The sequence below is a fragment of the Portunus trituberculatus genome, chromosome 2 (assembly GCF_017591435.1).
Source record: "Portunus trituberculatus isolate SZX2019 chromosome 2, ASM1759143v1, whole genome shotgun sequence".
In the NCBI taxonomy this organism is placed as follows: domain Eukaryota; kingdom Metazoa; phylum Arthropoda; class Malacostraca; order Decapoda; family Portunidae; genus Portunus; species Portunus trituberculatus.
The window spans coordinates 1,492,994-1,510,493 of record NC_059256.1 but is presented as its reverse complement, the minus strand read 5'-3'; the positions used below and the strand labels follow the sequence as shown (position 1 = coordinate 1,510,493).

Sequence of the window (17,500 nt, the reverse complement as noted above, 5' to 3'; positions counted from 1 at the left end):
TTAGTCTCGGTATGTCCTGTGATGTCCTTACCGCAGCCACCCCCCGATGTAAACAAAGCGTTCCCCTCCTATACCGCAGCCCCCTGCCCGTGTGCGCACGTGCCTCACGGCCAGATCTACACATTATATTTCTTTCTAACTCAGTGTTATGTACTTTTTTCTAAACATATTTTTGTCATTTTATTAATAAAAGAAAACGTAAACATAATCATAAATTGTACACTAATCATAAATTCAGCAGCACACACTGCACCTGGTGAGGGTGGCCCTGAGACTAGGCTGCTCCCCCTCACTTGCCGAGAGGGTTTCAACACTGCTGTCACTATCACTCTCTCCTATTTCTTTTTCAGGATCATAGTCTGAATCATATTCATCTGGAGAGTCTTCCAGTATATCCTCACTATCTGTCTCATAATTATGATAATCCTCATCGCTGCTACACGAAGCAGACGCCATTATCTCTAACTAGACGCAATAGAACAGTTTCACAGTTTATGCATGAAAAATTAACTCCGATATTGATTGGGTAGTGGGCGGGATGGTTTTGTTACGCTGGGGTGGCTAAAAATAACGCCTCCAGTGTTTGTTTGTTTATAGTGAACCACGTGGAGTATGAAAAAGGCAAAATCCGCACTCAGGCCACGGTTATACACGGAAATGTATTGGTGTGGTACGCACGTACCACGGCAGCATCTTGCGGTACCACGAGGTCGCTCTTGCGCGTGGTACGCACGTACCACAAAACAGTCTTGTGGTAAGGAAGGGGTTAACCCCTTCAGTACTGGGACACATTTTTACCTTGAGTTTTGTGCACCATTAGACCATTTTATTGACATTAGCAAGGGTGTATGGAGGGCAGAAGATTAATGGCCACAGTCTTCACTATTTTAATTGAGTTTTGTGCACCATTAGACCATTTTATTGACATTAGCAAGGGTGTATGGAGGGCAGAAGATTAATGGCCACAGTCTTCACTATTTTAATTGAGTTTTGTGCACCATTAGACCATTTTATTGACATTAGCAAGGGTGTATGGAGGGCAGAAGATTAATGGCCACAGTCTTCACTATTTTAATTGAGTTTTGTGTACCATTAGACCATTTTATTGACATTAGCAAGGGTGTATGGAGGGCAGAAGATTAATGGCCACAGTCTTCACTATTTTAATTGAGTTTTGTGCACCATTAGACCATTTTATTGACATTAGCAAGGGTGTATGGAGGGCAGAAGATTAATGGCCACAGTCTTCACTATTTTAATTGAGTTTTGTGTACCATTAGACCATTTTATTGACATTAGCAAGGGTGTATGGAGGGCAGAAGATTAATGGCCACAGTCTTCACTATTTTAATTGAGTTTTGTGCACCATTAGACCATTTTATTGACATTAGCAAGGGTGTATGGAGGGCAGAAGATTAATGGCCACAGTCTTCACCATTTTAATCCCCCACATGAGTTTGTGAAGCTGTAGAAAGTCACCAAATAGTCACCACAAGGAATAGGGAAACACGTCACGCTACTGAAGAGGTCAAGCTGTGCACTGTGAAGTCTTGAACCAACACACACACACACGCACACACACATCACTTAATTCCACACACAACCTGTTCCTTATGGTGTCGCTGTGGTCGTGTTTGCTGGAGTTTGCTCGTCTCCCTAAACACATTTGTCACTCACTCATTCTACCCTTCACTAACTTGGCCGATTACAGAGAGAGAGAGAGAGAGAGAGAGAGAGAGAGTTACGTGTCTAGTCATAACATTTTCAAGCCACACCGTGAGACCCCGCCAAGCTCCACCGAAGTGACGGGTTGTGTGTCTAACCTTCGTCACTAGAGTATACCTGAAGTTGTGAGTGTTTTTAAGGGTGTTTTTAAGGTGTTAGTGACAGATTAACAACATTTCTGCATTATTAACAGCAGAAACACTCTTGGGAACACAGCCAGTCATCTCTGTGGCCTTGGAGAACAGTCGCGGTGAAAGAACACAGCATTTTAGAATCCTGTTTTCTTTAATGAGTTACGGAGACTTTTAAGGGTGTTCTTAAGGTGTTAGTGACAGATTAACAACATTTCTGCATTATTAACTGGAGAAACGCTCTTGGGAACCCTGGTAGTCATCTGTGTGGCCTTGGAAAACAGTCGTGGTGAGAACAGAGCCCTCACACACACACACACACACACACACACACACACACACACACGCCTATTAACGGTGATACTAATGGTACACACACGTAACACTGCTGCACTTTATGCATTGCTGAGAATTGAAGGAAATGTTGATGGGTTGACGGGGCAGGGCAGGGCGGGGTTGGTGAGGCGGGGTGTGGGTCTGGGTCATGGTGGGCGGCGGGCGGTGTGACCGTGGGTATACACAAGCATGGCCTTATTTAGCACAGTAATGGGTATTTATGTAGTGTGGTGGTTGATTCTGGCTTTGCTTCACTGTCTGGGTCTGGAAAGACAGGGGGAGTGCAGGCAAACATTGCTGGACTGACCTCGGGGGAAGGCAGGGCTGAGGCGCCCCTGTGGCCCAATATTTACGTACGTAATTCATTTTCAAAATGGCCACAAGAAAAAAGGCTCCCAGACTGGAATACACTACACTTTTAGACGCGATAAATACTTTAACTAATAATCAAAATATAATATCCTTAGCGGGTGGTTTGTTTACATGACGCGGTCCAACGAAAGGTGTTTGTGTCAAATTAACGGCTCACAAACACGTCAAAATGTCGAGATGGAAAGCACACCCAAACTACGTTATATTACATTTTCTCAATAACTAAAATTTTCGCTTTCCAGCCAAATAAAGAAAACGGAGATTCCTTGTCGTATAAACATTTGTGTTTTCTAGTTTACAACCGTTACAAATTTTGAATTTGAAAATCCGAATAGGTAGACTAACCTTTGTGGAATATTGTTAGTTGAATCATGTTTTGATATGTTTGAAGTGTTATTTGAAGCACCAAAACAATCCTAGGCGTGCTAATTAAAAACACGTTATATTTCAGGCAGTGACTTCAATGTTATTTTGTCGCTAAAGCAAAACACAGCTGGACTCGATTCTATTGTGGCTTCAAACTTGCTTCACTTTGCCAATAACAAAGCAGATATCAGAACAACGCCAACGCCATTAATCAACGACAAACATTTCAACCCTTACGCCGAGATGGACTTTTTGACACCCTTGCTCAGGGACTCCACCTCCCCCGCCCTCACTCCCACACCCCACCACCTCCTCCTCCTCCTCCACCTCCTCCCACACCCACACTCCACAAAACACCCACAAACACATGCAAAACCACACAAAAATATCAAAATACGTTTTAAGAATAGTTTCCGTAGTAGCGGGGCGGGGCGGGAGTGGAACGGTGTTTGGTGGAGACTGAGCAGGGTGCTGGCGCGGGCGGTGGTGGTGGTGTGGTATGTTATAGTGTGTGTTGGTGGTGGCGTGGTGTGGTGTGGTGTGGTATGGTGTGTGTTGGTGGTGGTGGCGTGGTGTGCCGTGTTGTGGTAGTGTGGTGGCGTGGTGTTGTGTGTGTGTGTGTGTTGTGTGGTGGCGTGGTGTTGTGTGGTGGTGTGTGGTGTGGTATGGTGTGTGTGATGGTAGTGGAGACGTGTGGTGGTGTGGTAGTATAGTGGTGTGCTGTGGTGTGTTGATAGTTGCGCGCGTGGCGTGGTGTGGTGTGGTATGGTGTGTGATGGTAGTGGAGACATGTGCTGGTGTGTGGTGGTAGTGGCGTGGTGGTGTGTGTTGGAAGTGTACGTGGTATAATATGGAACGGTGTGTGATGGTATTGGAGACGTGTGGTGGTGTGTGTGGTGTGCGATATGATGTGGTATAATGATAGTGGCTGTGGCGGAGGCGTGGCGATAGCGTGGTGTGGTGTGGCGGTGGCGTGGCGATAGCGTGGCGGTGGTGTGGCGTGGCGGTGGTGTGGTGTGGTATAGTAACTACCTGAACTGACGTGTGTGTGTGTGTGTGTGTGTGTGTGTGTGTGTGTGTGTGTGTGTGTATAAATGACCCAGTTTTAATGACATCTATTCATATTTCTAAACCACTCAGAATATTTCCTTTCCTAGGCCTACATGCTATTAGAAGGATAATTAAGCCTAGTTTTGTAAGCACTAACTCGAGACACGAATTTGTGGACCATATTTTCGTGTGTATGTGTAACTAATAAACAACCTATCTATAAATTCCTTAGTATTTCCTTAATCATTTCCCTCCAGCGATTATGAACAGAGTATATACACGTGGCTTTGGGAGACACGGCCACGTAGAGAGAGAGAGAGAGAGAGAGAGAGATTGGGGTTGGCGGGGTAAAGAGAGGGTCGGCAGGTGGACATTGGACAAGCAGACAGACATACAAGCAGACATACAGGCATATAGACAGACATATAGATAGACAGACATATAGACAGACAGACAGACAGACAGACATCATCAATATCATCAATACTTTATCTCTCGTTCTAAAATGATGCAATAATGTTAAAAAATAAGAACGTAATCGCCATTGGAGATTACAGTATCCCTAAACACGTCCGCTTTGACAGTGAACGAAGATATGTGACATAGATCGAATTAGTGTGAAATATTTGAGTTGAATGCCGTGGAATTTAAATAGACAAAAAATAATAGGGTGAAATTCGATATAGAGTCCAGAGTAACTGTATGAGCCATGAAAACCACGCATAGGATTTAAAAAGAGCAAGATAACTAAACGAAACATCAAAATGCTATATGATTTAAGATAACTGAGAGATAAGGTGATGCAGAGCCGAGATGGATAATCACGTACCTGTCAAATAATGAAGCAGTGCCAATGAGCTAGAAATATTTTAAACTCATAAGATAGACGTAGTATTTATTAAAACAGCCTCATTATCAGGTGAAGTGGGAATAAATATGTAAATTATTGCCGAGGTGTGGAAGTCAGCATAAAATAAATTATCATATCAACACCTGATAGAAATTGACCGTCAATATTTTTAAAAGAAGTAAATAGATAAAATAAACTTAAAAATTTATCAAGAACCTCATAACCAATAAATATCAAGCCAAATATTGAGCCGAAGTGAGCAAAATATACACAAAACACAAAAACAAAATAATAAAAGTAACTAAACTCACATTAAAACAAACAAAACAAATTAAATTAATATAAAAAACACATGAAACTCTAAATAAACTAATAAAAACAGGTGAAGAGTGAGCCGAGATTGGAGGAAGCAGTCGAACGCTCCAGCCAGTGAGGGATTGCCACGTTGATTAGAGTGGCGTTGAGAGGCCGGGCATACCACGCCACATTTTTGCCTCTCACTGCTGACTCTCCCTGCCCTGGACCTCCACCTCGTCACTGCGCCTTGCTGACTTCCTCGCCCGAGTGCTGAGCGAGAGAGAGCAGCGGGGAAGGAGTAATAACGGAGATTTAAGCAAAAAGGTAAGGTGACACAATCAGCTGTTTGAGTGACGGCCTAACCTGAACGTAGCATTTTGTCAGTTTTTGGTGGATATTTTGGGAGTTTTTGTGTTTTTTTGTAGGAAATGTTGCGTTTCTATGAAGGATGTGCTAGGTAGTTGAATTTTGAAGGTTTGTGTTATCTACCATACGACGAGAGAGAGAGTGAGGGGGTGAGGGGCCGCACGCCACGATGGTTGACAGTTTACCGTTAGGGAAATTATAGGTCCCGGTGTAGCTGTGGCTGTGCGGCGGCGTTACACGTACAGCAGTGGTGACACAGCATTGAACTCTGTGTGTGTGTGTGTGTGTGTGTGTGTGTGTGTGTGTGTGTGTGTGTGAAGGGTTGTGGACACGCTCAGGTGACTTGTTACCGGTAAAATGTTGTCAAATGCTGGAAAACATTTATTACTGGTGAAATCCTGCAGTACTGTTATTAAATGCCGTGAAACATTCCTTGCAGGTGAAATAAACCAAACCTAACGTCACATTGGTCAGTGTTAGCAGTAACAACTCCTTCAGCATGTAAATACCCCCTTCCCCCAACCAAGCTGGGGGCACGTCGGGAATCTGGGGTTTTGGGGGGGAGACAAATTTAGCAAAATTTGTCCCCCCAAAAAAAAGTCTACTGATCCCCTTAACCTAAAGTAAGGGGGGCGGTTATGCCCCCCAGGAACCCCTCGGGTCTTTACCCTAACCTAACCTAAACGTCTTTCTGGGTCTGGGGTCTCGGAGGTCTGTGCCCCCCCGACTCCCCTAGGTTAGCAATGGGGCTGTGCCCCCGACTCCCCTAGGTTAGCAATGGGGCTGTGCCCCCCCGACTCCCCTAGGTTAGCAATGGGGCTATGACCTCCCCCCAGAGCCCCTGTAGGCTAGCTAGAGGGCTATGGCCCCTGGACCTCCTAGGCTCTTTACCCTAACTTAACTGAACTTAACATGTGGCCACCTAGACCACCTCCCTTAGGCTAAACTAACTGGAGGGCTGCACCCCAGACTGCTCCCCCCCCCCAGGATCTTTACCCTAACTTAATTGTCTTCTAGCAGGGGGGGGAGCTGCACCCCTTAGACCCCTCCAAGGACCCCTCAACATCACGTTCTAAGTGACAGTGGGTGGGTGCTCACCAACACACCTCCAACTGCTAACTCTGTACAGGGGCCTTATCCGCCCCTGTATGGAGTACTCTTTGCATGTTTGGGGGGGTTTCAGTCACACAGTTTTATTAGCTAGGGCAGAATCACTCTCCATGATGGTGAGGGAGTGTGGTGACAGCTTGGTGACTGTGGCCTCAGTGTTTGTGAGGCACCACCACACTGTGGGTGTGTGGGACAGTGACACACTGAGGCTGCCACCACACAACACATGTCAGACATGAACTGTCTGCTCACCAAATGTCACCATCTCACTGGTGCGTCACCTCCGGCTGGTGCCACACACTGCCAGGAAGTGTATCCGGGGAAGTAACTTCACCTTACTCAGAGCTGACCTTTGTGGAGGGAAGGTTAGGTCAGGCGAGGAAGCAAGCTGCTCTGTGTGTGTGTGTGTGTGTGTGTTCTCTCTGTCTCTGTGTGTGTGTGTGTCTGTGTACATTTTAAAACAAAAATGATAATCTTTCAATGATTTTCCTTACCTAACAAACCACCACCACAATTCCACCACAGCAGGATGGGGGCGTGGCGGGGCGGCGGCGGCTCTGCAGCGGCGGCGGCTGTGGCGGCGGTGGTGGTGGTGGTGTCCGTCATGAGTGTGGCGGATGCTGTGACCATCATGAGTGTGGACTTTGGCTCAGAGTGGATGAAGGTGGCAGTGGTGGCGGTGAGTGTGGCGCTGGTGGTGGTAGTAGTAGTAGTAGTAGTAGTAGTAGTAGTAGTAGTTGTTATTACTGTAGTAAGTTAGTTGTAATAGTAGTAGTAGTAGTAGTTATAGCTGTAATAGTAGTAGTAGTAGTAGTAGTTATAGCTGTAGTAGTAGTAGTAGTTATAGCTATAGTAGTAGTAGTAGTCATAGCTGTAGTAGTAGTAGTAGTAATAGCTGTAGTAGTAGTAGTAGTAGTAATAGCTGTAGTAGTAGTAGTAGTAGTAGTAATAAATATTCTGCATTAATAACTATTTTAATGAATTTTAATGAATAATTTTTGAAAGAAGCACTGGTCAAACACTAACAGTACCAGCAAACACCAACCAAACACCCTTCCAAACAGCCCGGCATCCCCAAAACACCAGATCCTCTTTAAAACACCCCATATCTTTTAAAACACCACATAAACACCAGATCCCTTTAAAACATACTATATCTTTTTAAAACCCCACAAAAACACCAGATTCTCTTTAAAACACCAAATCCTCTTTAAAACACTAGAAAACACACCAAATTCTTTTTAAATACATCCCAAACACCCTTTAAAACACCAAACGCTAACCAAACACCCTTCCAAACAGCTGGGCATTCCATAGTGATAGCACTGAACAAGGAATCTAAATGCATAACACCCCAAACACCCCAAAAACCCTTAAAAACACAACAAACATACCAAACACCCTTTAAAACTCTCCAAAACACCTCAAACACCCTTCAAAATTCCCCAAAACAGGCCAAACACCCTTTTAAACACCACTAACACTCCAAACACCCTTTAAACCACCACAAACCTACCAAACACCCTTTAAAACACCCCAAAACATCTCAAACCCTCTTTAATAAACTCCAAACATTTTAAGACATCACAAAAACTCACCAAACATCCTTTAAAACACCAAACGCTAATCAAACACCCTTCCAAACAGCCTGGTATTCCCATGGAGATAGTGCTGAACAAGGAATCCAAACGCAATACACTTAAAACACCTCTAACGTACCAAACACCTTTTAAAACACTCCAAAACACCCACACCCAAAACACCCAAAATCCCCTTTAAAACACCACAAAATTCATCAAACCCCCTTTATAACACCACAACTATCCTAAAACCACCAAAACATCCTTTAAAACACCCCAAACACCCTTCAAAACACCACAAAACATAAACACATAAAACACCCAAAGACACTGCAAACACCCCCAAAAAACTATAAAACACCCCAAAAAACCTATAAAACACCCCAAACAACCTTTAAAACACGGCGTCCCCATGGAGATAGCCCTTTAAAACACCCCAAAACACACCTTTAAAACACCAAACGCTAACCAAACACCCTTCCAAACAGCCCGGCATCCCCATGGAGATAGCACTGAACAAGGAATCCAAACGCAAGACCCCAAAACACCCCAAACACATTTTAAAACACAATTAACCTACCAAACACCTTTTAAAACATCCCACACACCCAAAAACACCCAAAATCCTCTTTAAAACACCACAAACCTACCAAATCCCCCTTAAAACACCAGAAAACACCCAAATGCCTTAAAACACCACAAAACCTACCAAATCCTTTAAAACTCCTCAAAACACCTAAAACCCCTTTTTAAAACCCCAAACACTAATCAAACACCCTTCCAAACAGTCCGGCATCCCTATGGAGATAGCGCTGAACAAGGAACCCAAACACAAAACACCCCAAAAACCCTTTAAAACACCTGAAACCTACCAAACACGTTTTAAAACTCCCAAAAACACTGCAAACACCCTTTAAAACACCACAAAACACCCTTTTAAACACCACAAAACACCCCAAATACCTTATAAACACCTCAAACACCCTTAAAACACCCCAAACCCCCTTTAAAATCCCAAACACTAACCAAACACCCTTCCAAACAGCCCGGCATCCCCATGGAGATAGCGCTGAACAAGGAATCCAAACGCAAGACACCAAGTGCGATCTCCTTTCGTGACGGGGAGAGGACGTTTGGAGAGGATGCTTTGACAAACGGGGTCCGCTTTCCGGCAACCTGCTACGGCTACCTCCTGGACCTCCTGGGAAAGAAAACGGAGGCAAACGCAGTGGTGGAGGTTTACAGAGAGCGTTTCCCGTTTTACAATATCGAGGCAGATGAGAAGAGAGGCACTGTGGTGTTTAGACATGACAGGTGAGTGTTTGCAGGTGTTTGTGGGTGTTTTGGGGGTTATAAGTGTGTTTTTGGGTGTTTTTGGGTGTTTTGGGGTGTGTTTGGGGGTTTGTGTGTTTTGTGTGTTTGGGGTCATTGATGTGTTTTGGGGTGTTTGTGTGTTAGAAAGTGTTTTGGTGGTGTTTGGGTGTGTTTGAGGGTGTTTGGGTGTGTTAGAAGGTGTTTTGGTGCTGTTTGAGAGTGTTTGGATTTGTTTGAGGGTGTTTGGGTGTGTTTGAGGGTGTTTGGGTGTGTTAGAAGGTGTTTTGGTGGTGTTTGAGGATGTTTGGGTGTGTTAGAGGGTGTTTGGGTGTGTTAGAAGGTGTTTTGGTGGTGTTTGAGGATGTTTGGGTGTGTTAGAGGGGTGTTTTGGTATGTTTTAGTGTGGTTTGGGCATTTTTGGGTGTTTTGATGTGTTTTGACATGCATTCAGTGTGTTTGGAGGTGTTTTAGGGTGTTAGGAAATGTTTTGGTGGCGTTTTGTGTGTTTGGAAGTGTGTTTGTGGTGTTAGGGGTGTTTGGGTGTGTTGTGGACCTGCTGGGAAAGAAAACGGAGGCAAACGCAGTGGTGGAGGTTTACAGAGAGCGTTTCCCGTTTTACAATATCGAGGCAGATGAGAAGAGAGGCACTGTGGTGTTTAGACATGACAGGTGAGTGTTTGCTGGTGTTTGTGGGTGTTTTGGGGGGTATAAGTGTGTTTTGGGTGTTTTGGGAGTATAGGTATATTTTTGGGGGTGGTTGTGTGTGTTGTGTTTTTCATTGATGTGTTTTGGGGTGTTTTGTGGGTGTTTTGGTGGTGTTTGAGGTGTTTGGGTGTGTTTGAGGGTGTTTTGGTGGTGTTTGAGCGTTTGGGTGTGTTTTAGGGGTGTTTTGGTGTGTTAGAAAGTGTTTTGGTGGTGGTTGACGGTGTTTGGGTGTGTTTTAGGGGTGTTTTGGTGTGTTAGAAAGTGTTTTGGTGGTGTTTGACTGTGTTTTGGTGTGTTTTTATTATTTATTTTTTTTTTTACGGTAAGGCCTATAGCGCCTGTAGACACACTTGAGCTCGTCTTGAGTGTAACCACCTAGAACCTGGATATCCTGGTGACGTGTAGCTAACTTTAAACCACTCCACAAATGGCAAAGTGTTTTAAGGCTGCGTGGTGAGATTGAACCTAGCGTGACGTCTGCCCGATCCCACGCTCGCCACCTTATCCACTATGCCACCACCTCCCTGTGTGTTTTAGGGCTGTTTTGATGTGTTTTAGTGTGTTTTAGGGGTATTTTGGTGTGTGTGGGGATGTTTTGATGTGTTTTAGTGTGTTTTAGGGGTATTTTGGTGTGTTTGGGATGTTTTGATGTGTTTTAGTGTGTTTAGGGGTATTTTGGTGTGTTTTAGGGTGCATTCAGTGTGTTTGGGGGTGTTTTGGAGGATATAGGTGTGTTTTGGGGCTGTTTGGAGGTGTTTGGTGGGCCGTTGGGGGAGTAAAGATGTGTTTTGGTGTTATGGGGATTTTGGTGATGTATTGGGTGGTATTGGGTATCACCAAAACACCACAAAACACCAGATACCCTACCAAAACACCACAAAACACCAGATACCCCACCAAAAACATCACAAAACACCAGATACCCTACCAAAACACCACAAAACACCAGATACCCCACCAAAACACCACAAAACACCAGATACCCTACCAAAACACCACAAAACACCAGATACCCCACCAAAACACCACAAAACACCAGAAAACACCAGAAACACCACAAAACACAGATACCCTCAAAACACCACAAAACACCACAAAACATCAAACCATAAACCAAACCACACCACCAGGACAAAACACCCCTAAACACCCCAAAACACTGGACACACCACAAAACACACCAAACCAGATAACTCACCAAAACACTCCTAAACACCAGATATCCAACCAAAATACCTTAAAACACCAAGGACACATGGCACCCCACCAAGACACCACAAAACACTCCAAAACACCACAAAACACCAGATATCCCACTAAAACACCACAAAACATCCACAAAACACCCAAAAACATCACAAAAACACCCCAAAACACACCACAAAACACCCCAAACCACTCCAAAACACCCCAAAACACCCCAAAAAACCCATAAAACACCACAAAACCTCTCAAACCACTCCAAAAACACCACAAAAACACCCAAAAAACACCACTAACCACAACTCCGGTCCACAGCAACACCACCTACAGCGTTGAGGAGCTAGTGGGCCAGCTGCTGGGACACGCTCGGGACATAGCAATGGCACACACGGACCAGAGGATCAAGGATTGCGTCATCACCGTCCCAGCGTTCTTCAACCAGGCAGAGAGAAGGGCACTGTTGATGGCTGCTCACCTCACTGGACTGAAGGTGAGAGAGAGAGAGAGAGAGAGAGAGGGAGAGAGAGAGAGAGAGAGAGAGAGAGAGAGAGAGAGAGGGTGAGGGAGAGAGAGAGAGGGTGAGGGAGAGAGAGAGAGAGAGAGGGAGAGAAAGTTTTGGGGTGTTTTGGTGAAGAAATGTTTAAGAAAGTAGTTTTTGTGAGAGAGAGAGAGAGAGAGAGAGAGAGAGAGAGAGAGAGAGAGAGAGAGAGAGAGAGTTACTGTGGTTTTGAAGGCTCCAGTGATAGTTTGACATGCTGCAGTGGAAGTTATTGGTGTTTTTCAAGGGTGTAGTGGAAGTTATTGGTGTTTTTCAAGGGTGTAGTGGAAGTTATTGGTGTTTTTCAAGGGTGTAGTGGAAGTTATTGGTGTTTTCAAGGGTGTAGTGGAAGTTATTGGTGTTTTCAAGGGTGTAGTGGAAGTTATTGGTGTTTTCAAGGGTGTAGTGGAAGTTATTGGTGTTTTCAAGGGTGTAGTGGAAGTTATTGGTGTTTTCAAGGGTGTAGTGGAAGTTATTGGTGTTTTCAAGGGTGTAGTGGAAGTTATTGGTGTTTTCAAGGGTGTAGTGGAAGTTATTGGTGTTTTCAAGGGTGTAGTGGAAGTTATTGGTGTTTTCAAGGGTGTAGTGGAAGTTATTGGTGTTTTCAAGGGTGTAGTGGAAGTTATTGGTGTTTTCAAGGGTGTAGTGGAAGTTATTGGTGTTTTCAAGGGTGTAGTGGAAGTTATTGGCATTTTCAAGGGTGTAGTGGAAGTTATTGGCATTTTCAAGGGTGTAGTGGAAGTTATTGGCATTTTCAAGGGTGTAGTGGAAGTTATTGGTGTTTTCAAGGGTGTAGTGGAAGTTATTGGCATTTTCAAGGGTGTAGTGGAAGTTATTGGCGTTTTTCAAGTGTGTAGTGGAAGTTATTGGTGTTCTTCAAGGGTGTACTCGTAGTGGAAGTTATTGGTGTTTTTCAAGGGTGTAGTGGAAGTTATTGGTGTTTTTCAAGGGTGTAGTGGAAGTTATTGGCATTTTTCAAGGGTGTAGTGGAAGTTATTGGCATTTTTCAAGTGTGTAGTGGAAGTTATTGGCATTTTTCAAGGGTGTAGTGGAAGTTATTAGCATTTTTCAAGTGTGCAGTGGAAGTTATTGTCATTATAAAGTCTCCAATAACAGTTTCACAATATCAACAAACACACACCAAATCACCAATCACCAGAACACACCAAGCCTTCACCAGTCACTAAACCCTCCCAACCACTCCCTCGCATGTCCCCAGCTGCTGTCTAACCTAACCCTACCCCCCTATGTCCCCAGGTGCTGTCGTTAATGTCAAGCAACGCAGCAGTGGCCTTGAATTATGGGATGTTCCGTCGTAAGGAGATCAACGCAACAGCTCACCACATTCTCTTCTATGACATGGGAGCGTCACCACCGCCACCATCGCCTCCTTCCAGACCATCAAGACTAAGGAACGTGGGTACTCGGAGACCAACCCACAGCTCACTATTCTGGGGGTCGGGTGAGTACTGGGGGTGTGGGGTGTTAGGGGAAGGAGAGAGAGAGAGAGAGGGTGAGTTGTATGGGGTAAGAGAGAGAGAGAGAGACTTAATGGAAATAAGTTAATTTTATATAATCTTGAGGGGTGGGAGAGAGAGAGAGAGAGAGAGAGAGAGAGAGAGAGAGAGAGAGAGACCAAAACACACCATAAACACCCAAAATACACCTGAAACACCCCAAAACATTCCCAAAACACACCAAAACACCCCAAAACACACCTAAACACCCAAAACACATCAAAACACACCAAAACTCCTTGAAACACACAAAACACTCAAAACACCCCAAAACACCCCAAAACACCAAAAACACACCAAAACACACCAAAACACCCAAAACACACCAAAAACACCCAAAACCACCCAAAACACCCCAAACACTGCATTCACCACCCCCCCGATTACCTACAGGTACGACAGGTTACTTGGGGGTCTGGCCATGCAGCTGCGCCTTCGAGACCACCTTGCCAAGAAGTTTGAGGAGGTGAAACGCACAAAGAACAGCGTCTACGATTCCCCCCGAGCCATGGCCAAGCTGCTGAAGGAGGCTGGACGGATGGCAAAGATCCTATCAGCCAATACAGAACATCTCAGCCAGGTACTTGTGACGTGTCTTCTAAAACACTCTGCTCTCCCTGTCACTGCTTCCAAAGACTGCGGTTAAAGATACTGGTGTTTTTAAGGGTGTTTTTGTGGCTCTGATGATAGATTGGTAAGATTTCTGGTGCGTTGAAAGGAGGAACTGTCTTAAAAATCCTACTAGTTTTCTGTGGCCTTGGAAAATGAGTAAATAGTGTTTTAAGGGTGTTTTTGTGGCTCTGGTGATAGATTGGTAAGATTTCTGGTGCGTTAAAAGGAGGAACTGTCTTAAAATCCTGCCTAGTTTTCTGTGGCCTTGGAAAATGAGGAAATGGTGTTTTTAAGGGTGTTTTTGTGGGTCTAGGGATGGATTGGTAAGATTTCTGGTGCGTTAAAAGGAGGAACTGTCTTGAAAACCTGCCTAGTTGTCTGTGGCCTTGGAAAATGAGTAAATAGTGTTTTTAAGGCTGTTTTTGTGGCTCTGGGGATAGATTGGTAAGATTTCTGGTGCGTTAAAAGGAGGAACTGTCTTGAAAACCTGCCTAGTTGTCTGTGGCCTTGGAAAATGAGTAAATAGTGTTTTTAAGGGTGTTTTTGTGGTTCTAGAGGCCTTTCTCTCTCTCTCTCTCTCTCTCTCTCTCTCTCTCTCTCTCTCTCTCTCTCTCTCTCTTGAAAAATGAGTAAATAGTGTTTTTAAGAGTGTTTTTATGGTTCTAGAGGCCTTTCTCTCTTTCTCTCTCTCTCTCCCTCTCCCTTAAACCAAAGCACCCAAAACTCCCTATCTCTCCCAACTCCACCCACATCTCTCTGTACACCCCTCCCTCTCACACCTCTCCCTCTCTCTCTGTAGGTGGAGGGTGTGCTGGATGAGGAGGACTTCAAGCTGATGGTGAAAAGAGAGGAGTTTGAGGACCTGTGTGTTGACCTCTTCGAGAGAGTGCGTGCCCCGGTCGATGCTGCGCTCATCTCTGCTGGCATGGACATTAGCAGCATTGACCAGGTGTGTGTGTGTGTGTGTGTGTGTGTGTGTGTGTGTGTGTGAGAGAGAGAGAGAGTGTATATTTGAGTGTTTGTGAGTGTGAATGAGAAAGGCAGAGAGGTGTGTGTGTGTGGTATTGTGTTTTAAGAGTGTTTTGCTGGTGTGTGTGTGTCTCTCTGTGTGTGTGTGTGTGTGTGTATATTTGAGTGTTTGTGAGTGTGAATGAGAAAGGCAGAGGTGTGTGTGTGTGTGTTTTGTGTTTTAAGTGTTTGCTTTGTGTGTGTGTGTGTGTCTCTGTGTGTGTGTGTGTGAGTGAGGAGAGTGTATATTTGAGTGTTTGTGAGTGTGTGAATGAGAAACGCAGAGAGGTGTGTGTGTGTGTGTTTTTGTGTTTTAAGAGTGTTTTGCTGGTGTGTGTGTGTGTGTGTGTGTGTGAGAGAGAGAGAGAGAGTGTGTATATTTGAGTGTTTGTGAGTGTGTGAATGAGAAAGGCAGAGAGGTGTGTGTGTGTTTTGTGTTTTAAGAGTGTTTTGCTGGTGTGTGTGTGTGAGTGAGAGAGAGAGTGTATATTTGAGTGTTTGTGAGTGTGTGAATGAGAAAGGTAGAGAGGTGTGTCTGTGTGTGTGTGTGTGTGTGTTTGGGTGTGTTTTAAGAGTGTTTTAAGTGTGTGTGTGTGTGTGTGTGTGTGTGTTTGTAAGCATTTTTATAATATGTTGAATCTCTCTCTATCCCTCTCATTCTCTCCCACCCACTCCCCCCTCTCTCACACACACACACACACACACACTCACACTCACCCCCTCTCTCCCCCCAGTTCATCATCGTGGGGGGGTCAACACGCATCCCCAAGGTTCAGGCAATATTGCAAGAGGTTTGGGGTCGTGAGCTGGGCAAGAATATAAACGCAGACGAGGCAGCAGCGATGGGGGCTGTCTATCGCGCCGCTGACCTTGGCCAGGGCTTCAAGGTCAAGAAATTCCACGTCAAGGAGTCTGTGCTCTTCCCCATTGAGGTTTGTATGGGACTGGATCCTTTATATAGAGGGTTTGATTCTTTTTTCAGGCATTTTAAAGGGTTTTCTGATTTTTAAAGGGGTTCTGTTTTTGGGGGTAGTTGTAATGGGTTTCTGGGTTTTGTAAGGAGTCTGTGCTCTTCCCCATTGAGGTTTGTATGGGACTGGATCCTTTATATAGAGGGTTTGATTCTTTTTGGTGTTTTAAAGGGGTTTTTCTGATTTTGGAGGGTTTTTAGGTTTTAGAAGAGTTTAAGAGTGTTTGCAGGTCTGTTCTCTTTCCCATTGAGGTTTCTATGGGGTTGGATTCTTTATAAATAGGGTTTGATTTTTTTCAGGCATTTTAAAGGGTTTTCTGATTTTTAAAGAGGTTCTGATTTTTTTTTTGGGTGCTTTTAAAGGGTTTGTAGGTGTCAAGGAGTCTGTGCTCTTCCCATTGAGGTTTGTATGAGATTGGATCCTTTATAAAGTGGATTTGATTCTTTTTGGTGTTTTAAAGTTTTTTTTCTGATTTTGGAGGTTTTAGGAGTGCTTAAGAGTGTTTCAGGTCTATTCTCTTCCCCATTGAGGTTTGTATGGGGTTGGATCCTTTATAAAGAGGTTTTGATGCTTTTTGGGATATTTTAAAGGGTTTTTGGATTTTTAAAGGAGTTCAGTGATTTTTTGGGGTTGTTTTAAAGGGTTTTTGGGTATCTATTTGTTTTTTCTACCATGTGGGGTTTTCAGGGGAGCTTGGAGACAGACCCCTTGGACCTCAAAGCATGCAGGGGTCCACTGTACCATGACAACCCCTTTTCTAACCTTACCTTACCCAACCCAAACCCCACCCCACCCCACCCACCCCTAACCCACCCAACCTCATCCAACCCCACCCCACCCCACCTCATCCAACCCCACCCCACACCACCACCCACCCCACCCCACCCCACCCTACCCTACCTCACCCACCCACACCACCTCACCAAACCCAACCTAACCCAAACTAACCACACCCAACCCTACCTCACCAACTAACCACCTCACCCACACCACCTCACCAAACCCAACCTACACCCAACTAACCCATGCAAACCCACCTCACCAACCCCACCCCACACCACCCCACCTCACCAAACCCAAACTAACCCACACCCACCCCACCTAACCTCACCTCACCTCACCTCACCTCACCTCACCCCACCCTAACCTCACCTAACCTCACCTCACCTCACCTCACCTCACCACCTCTAACCTCACCTCACCTCACCTCACCTAACCCCACCTCACCCAACCTAACCTAACCTAAACCTAAACCTAACCCCACCTAACCTAACCTCACCTCACCTCACCTCACCTCACCTCACCTCACCTCACCTCACCCAACCTAACCTAACCTAACCTAACCTAACCCAACCCAACCCAACCCAACCTAACCTAACCTAACCCCATCCTACCCCACCCCACCTCAACCCACCTAACCTCACCTCACCTCACCTTAATCCAAACAGG

General features: G+C 44.9%; 1 protein-coding gene across 1 annotated transcript in view; it reads left to right on the top strand.

The window, feature by feature from the left end:
* Positions 1–5,255: 5,255 nt before the first annotated feature.
* The window catches only part of LOC123501850 (hypoxia up-regulated protein 1-like), a 32,511-nt gene continuing 20,266 nt past the window's right edge, over positions 5,256–17,500 (top strand). Inside the window, 10 exon segments of the mRNA XM_045250889.1 lie at positions 5,256–5,451; positions 7,129–7,282; positions 9,229–9,497; positions 11,721–11,895; positions 13,201–13,309; positions 13,312–13,405; positions 13,854–14,040; positions 14,872–15,021; positions 15,815–16,012; position 17,500. The exon segment at position 17,500 is cut by the window's right edge and continues 235 nt beyond it. Of these exon segments, the coding sequence (XP_045106824.1) occupies positions 7,133–7,282; positions 9,229–9,497; positions 11,721–11,895; positions 13,201–13,309; positions 13,312–13,405; positions 13,854–14,040; positions 14,872–15,021; positions 15,815–16,012; position 17,500 (1,333 nt within the window). The 5' untranslated portion in view covers positions 5,256–5,451; positions 7,129–7,132.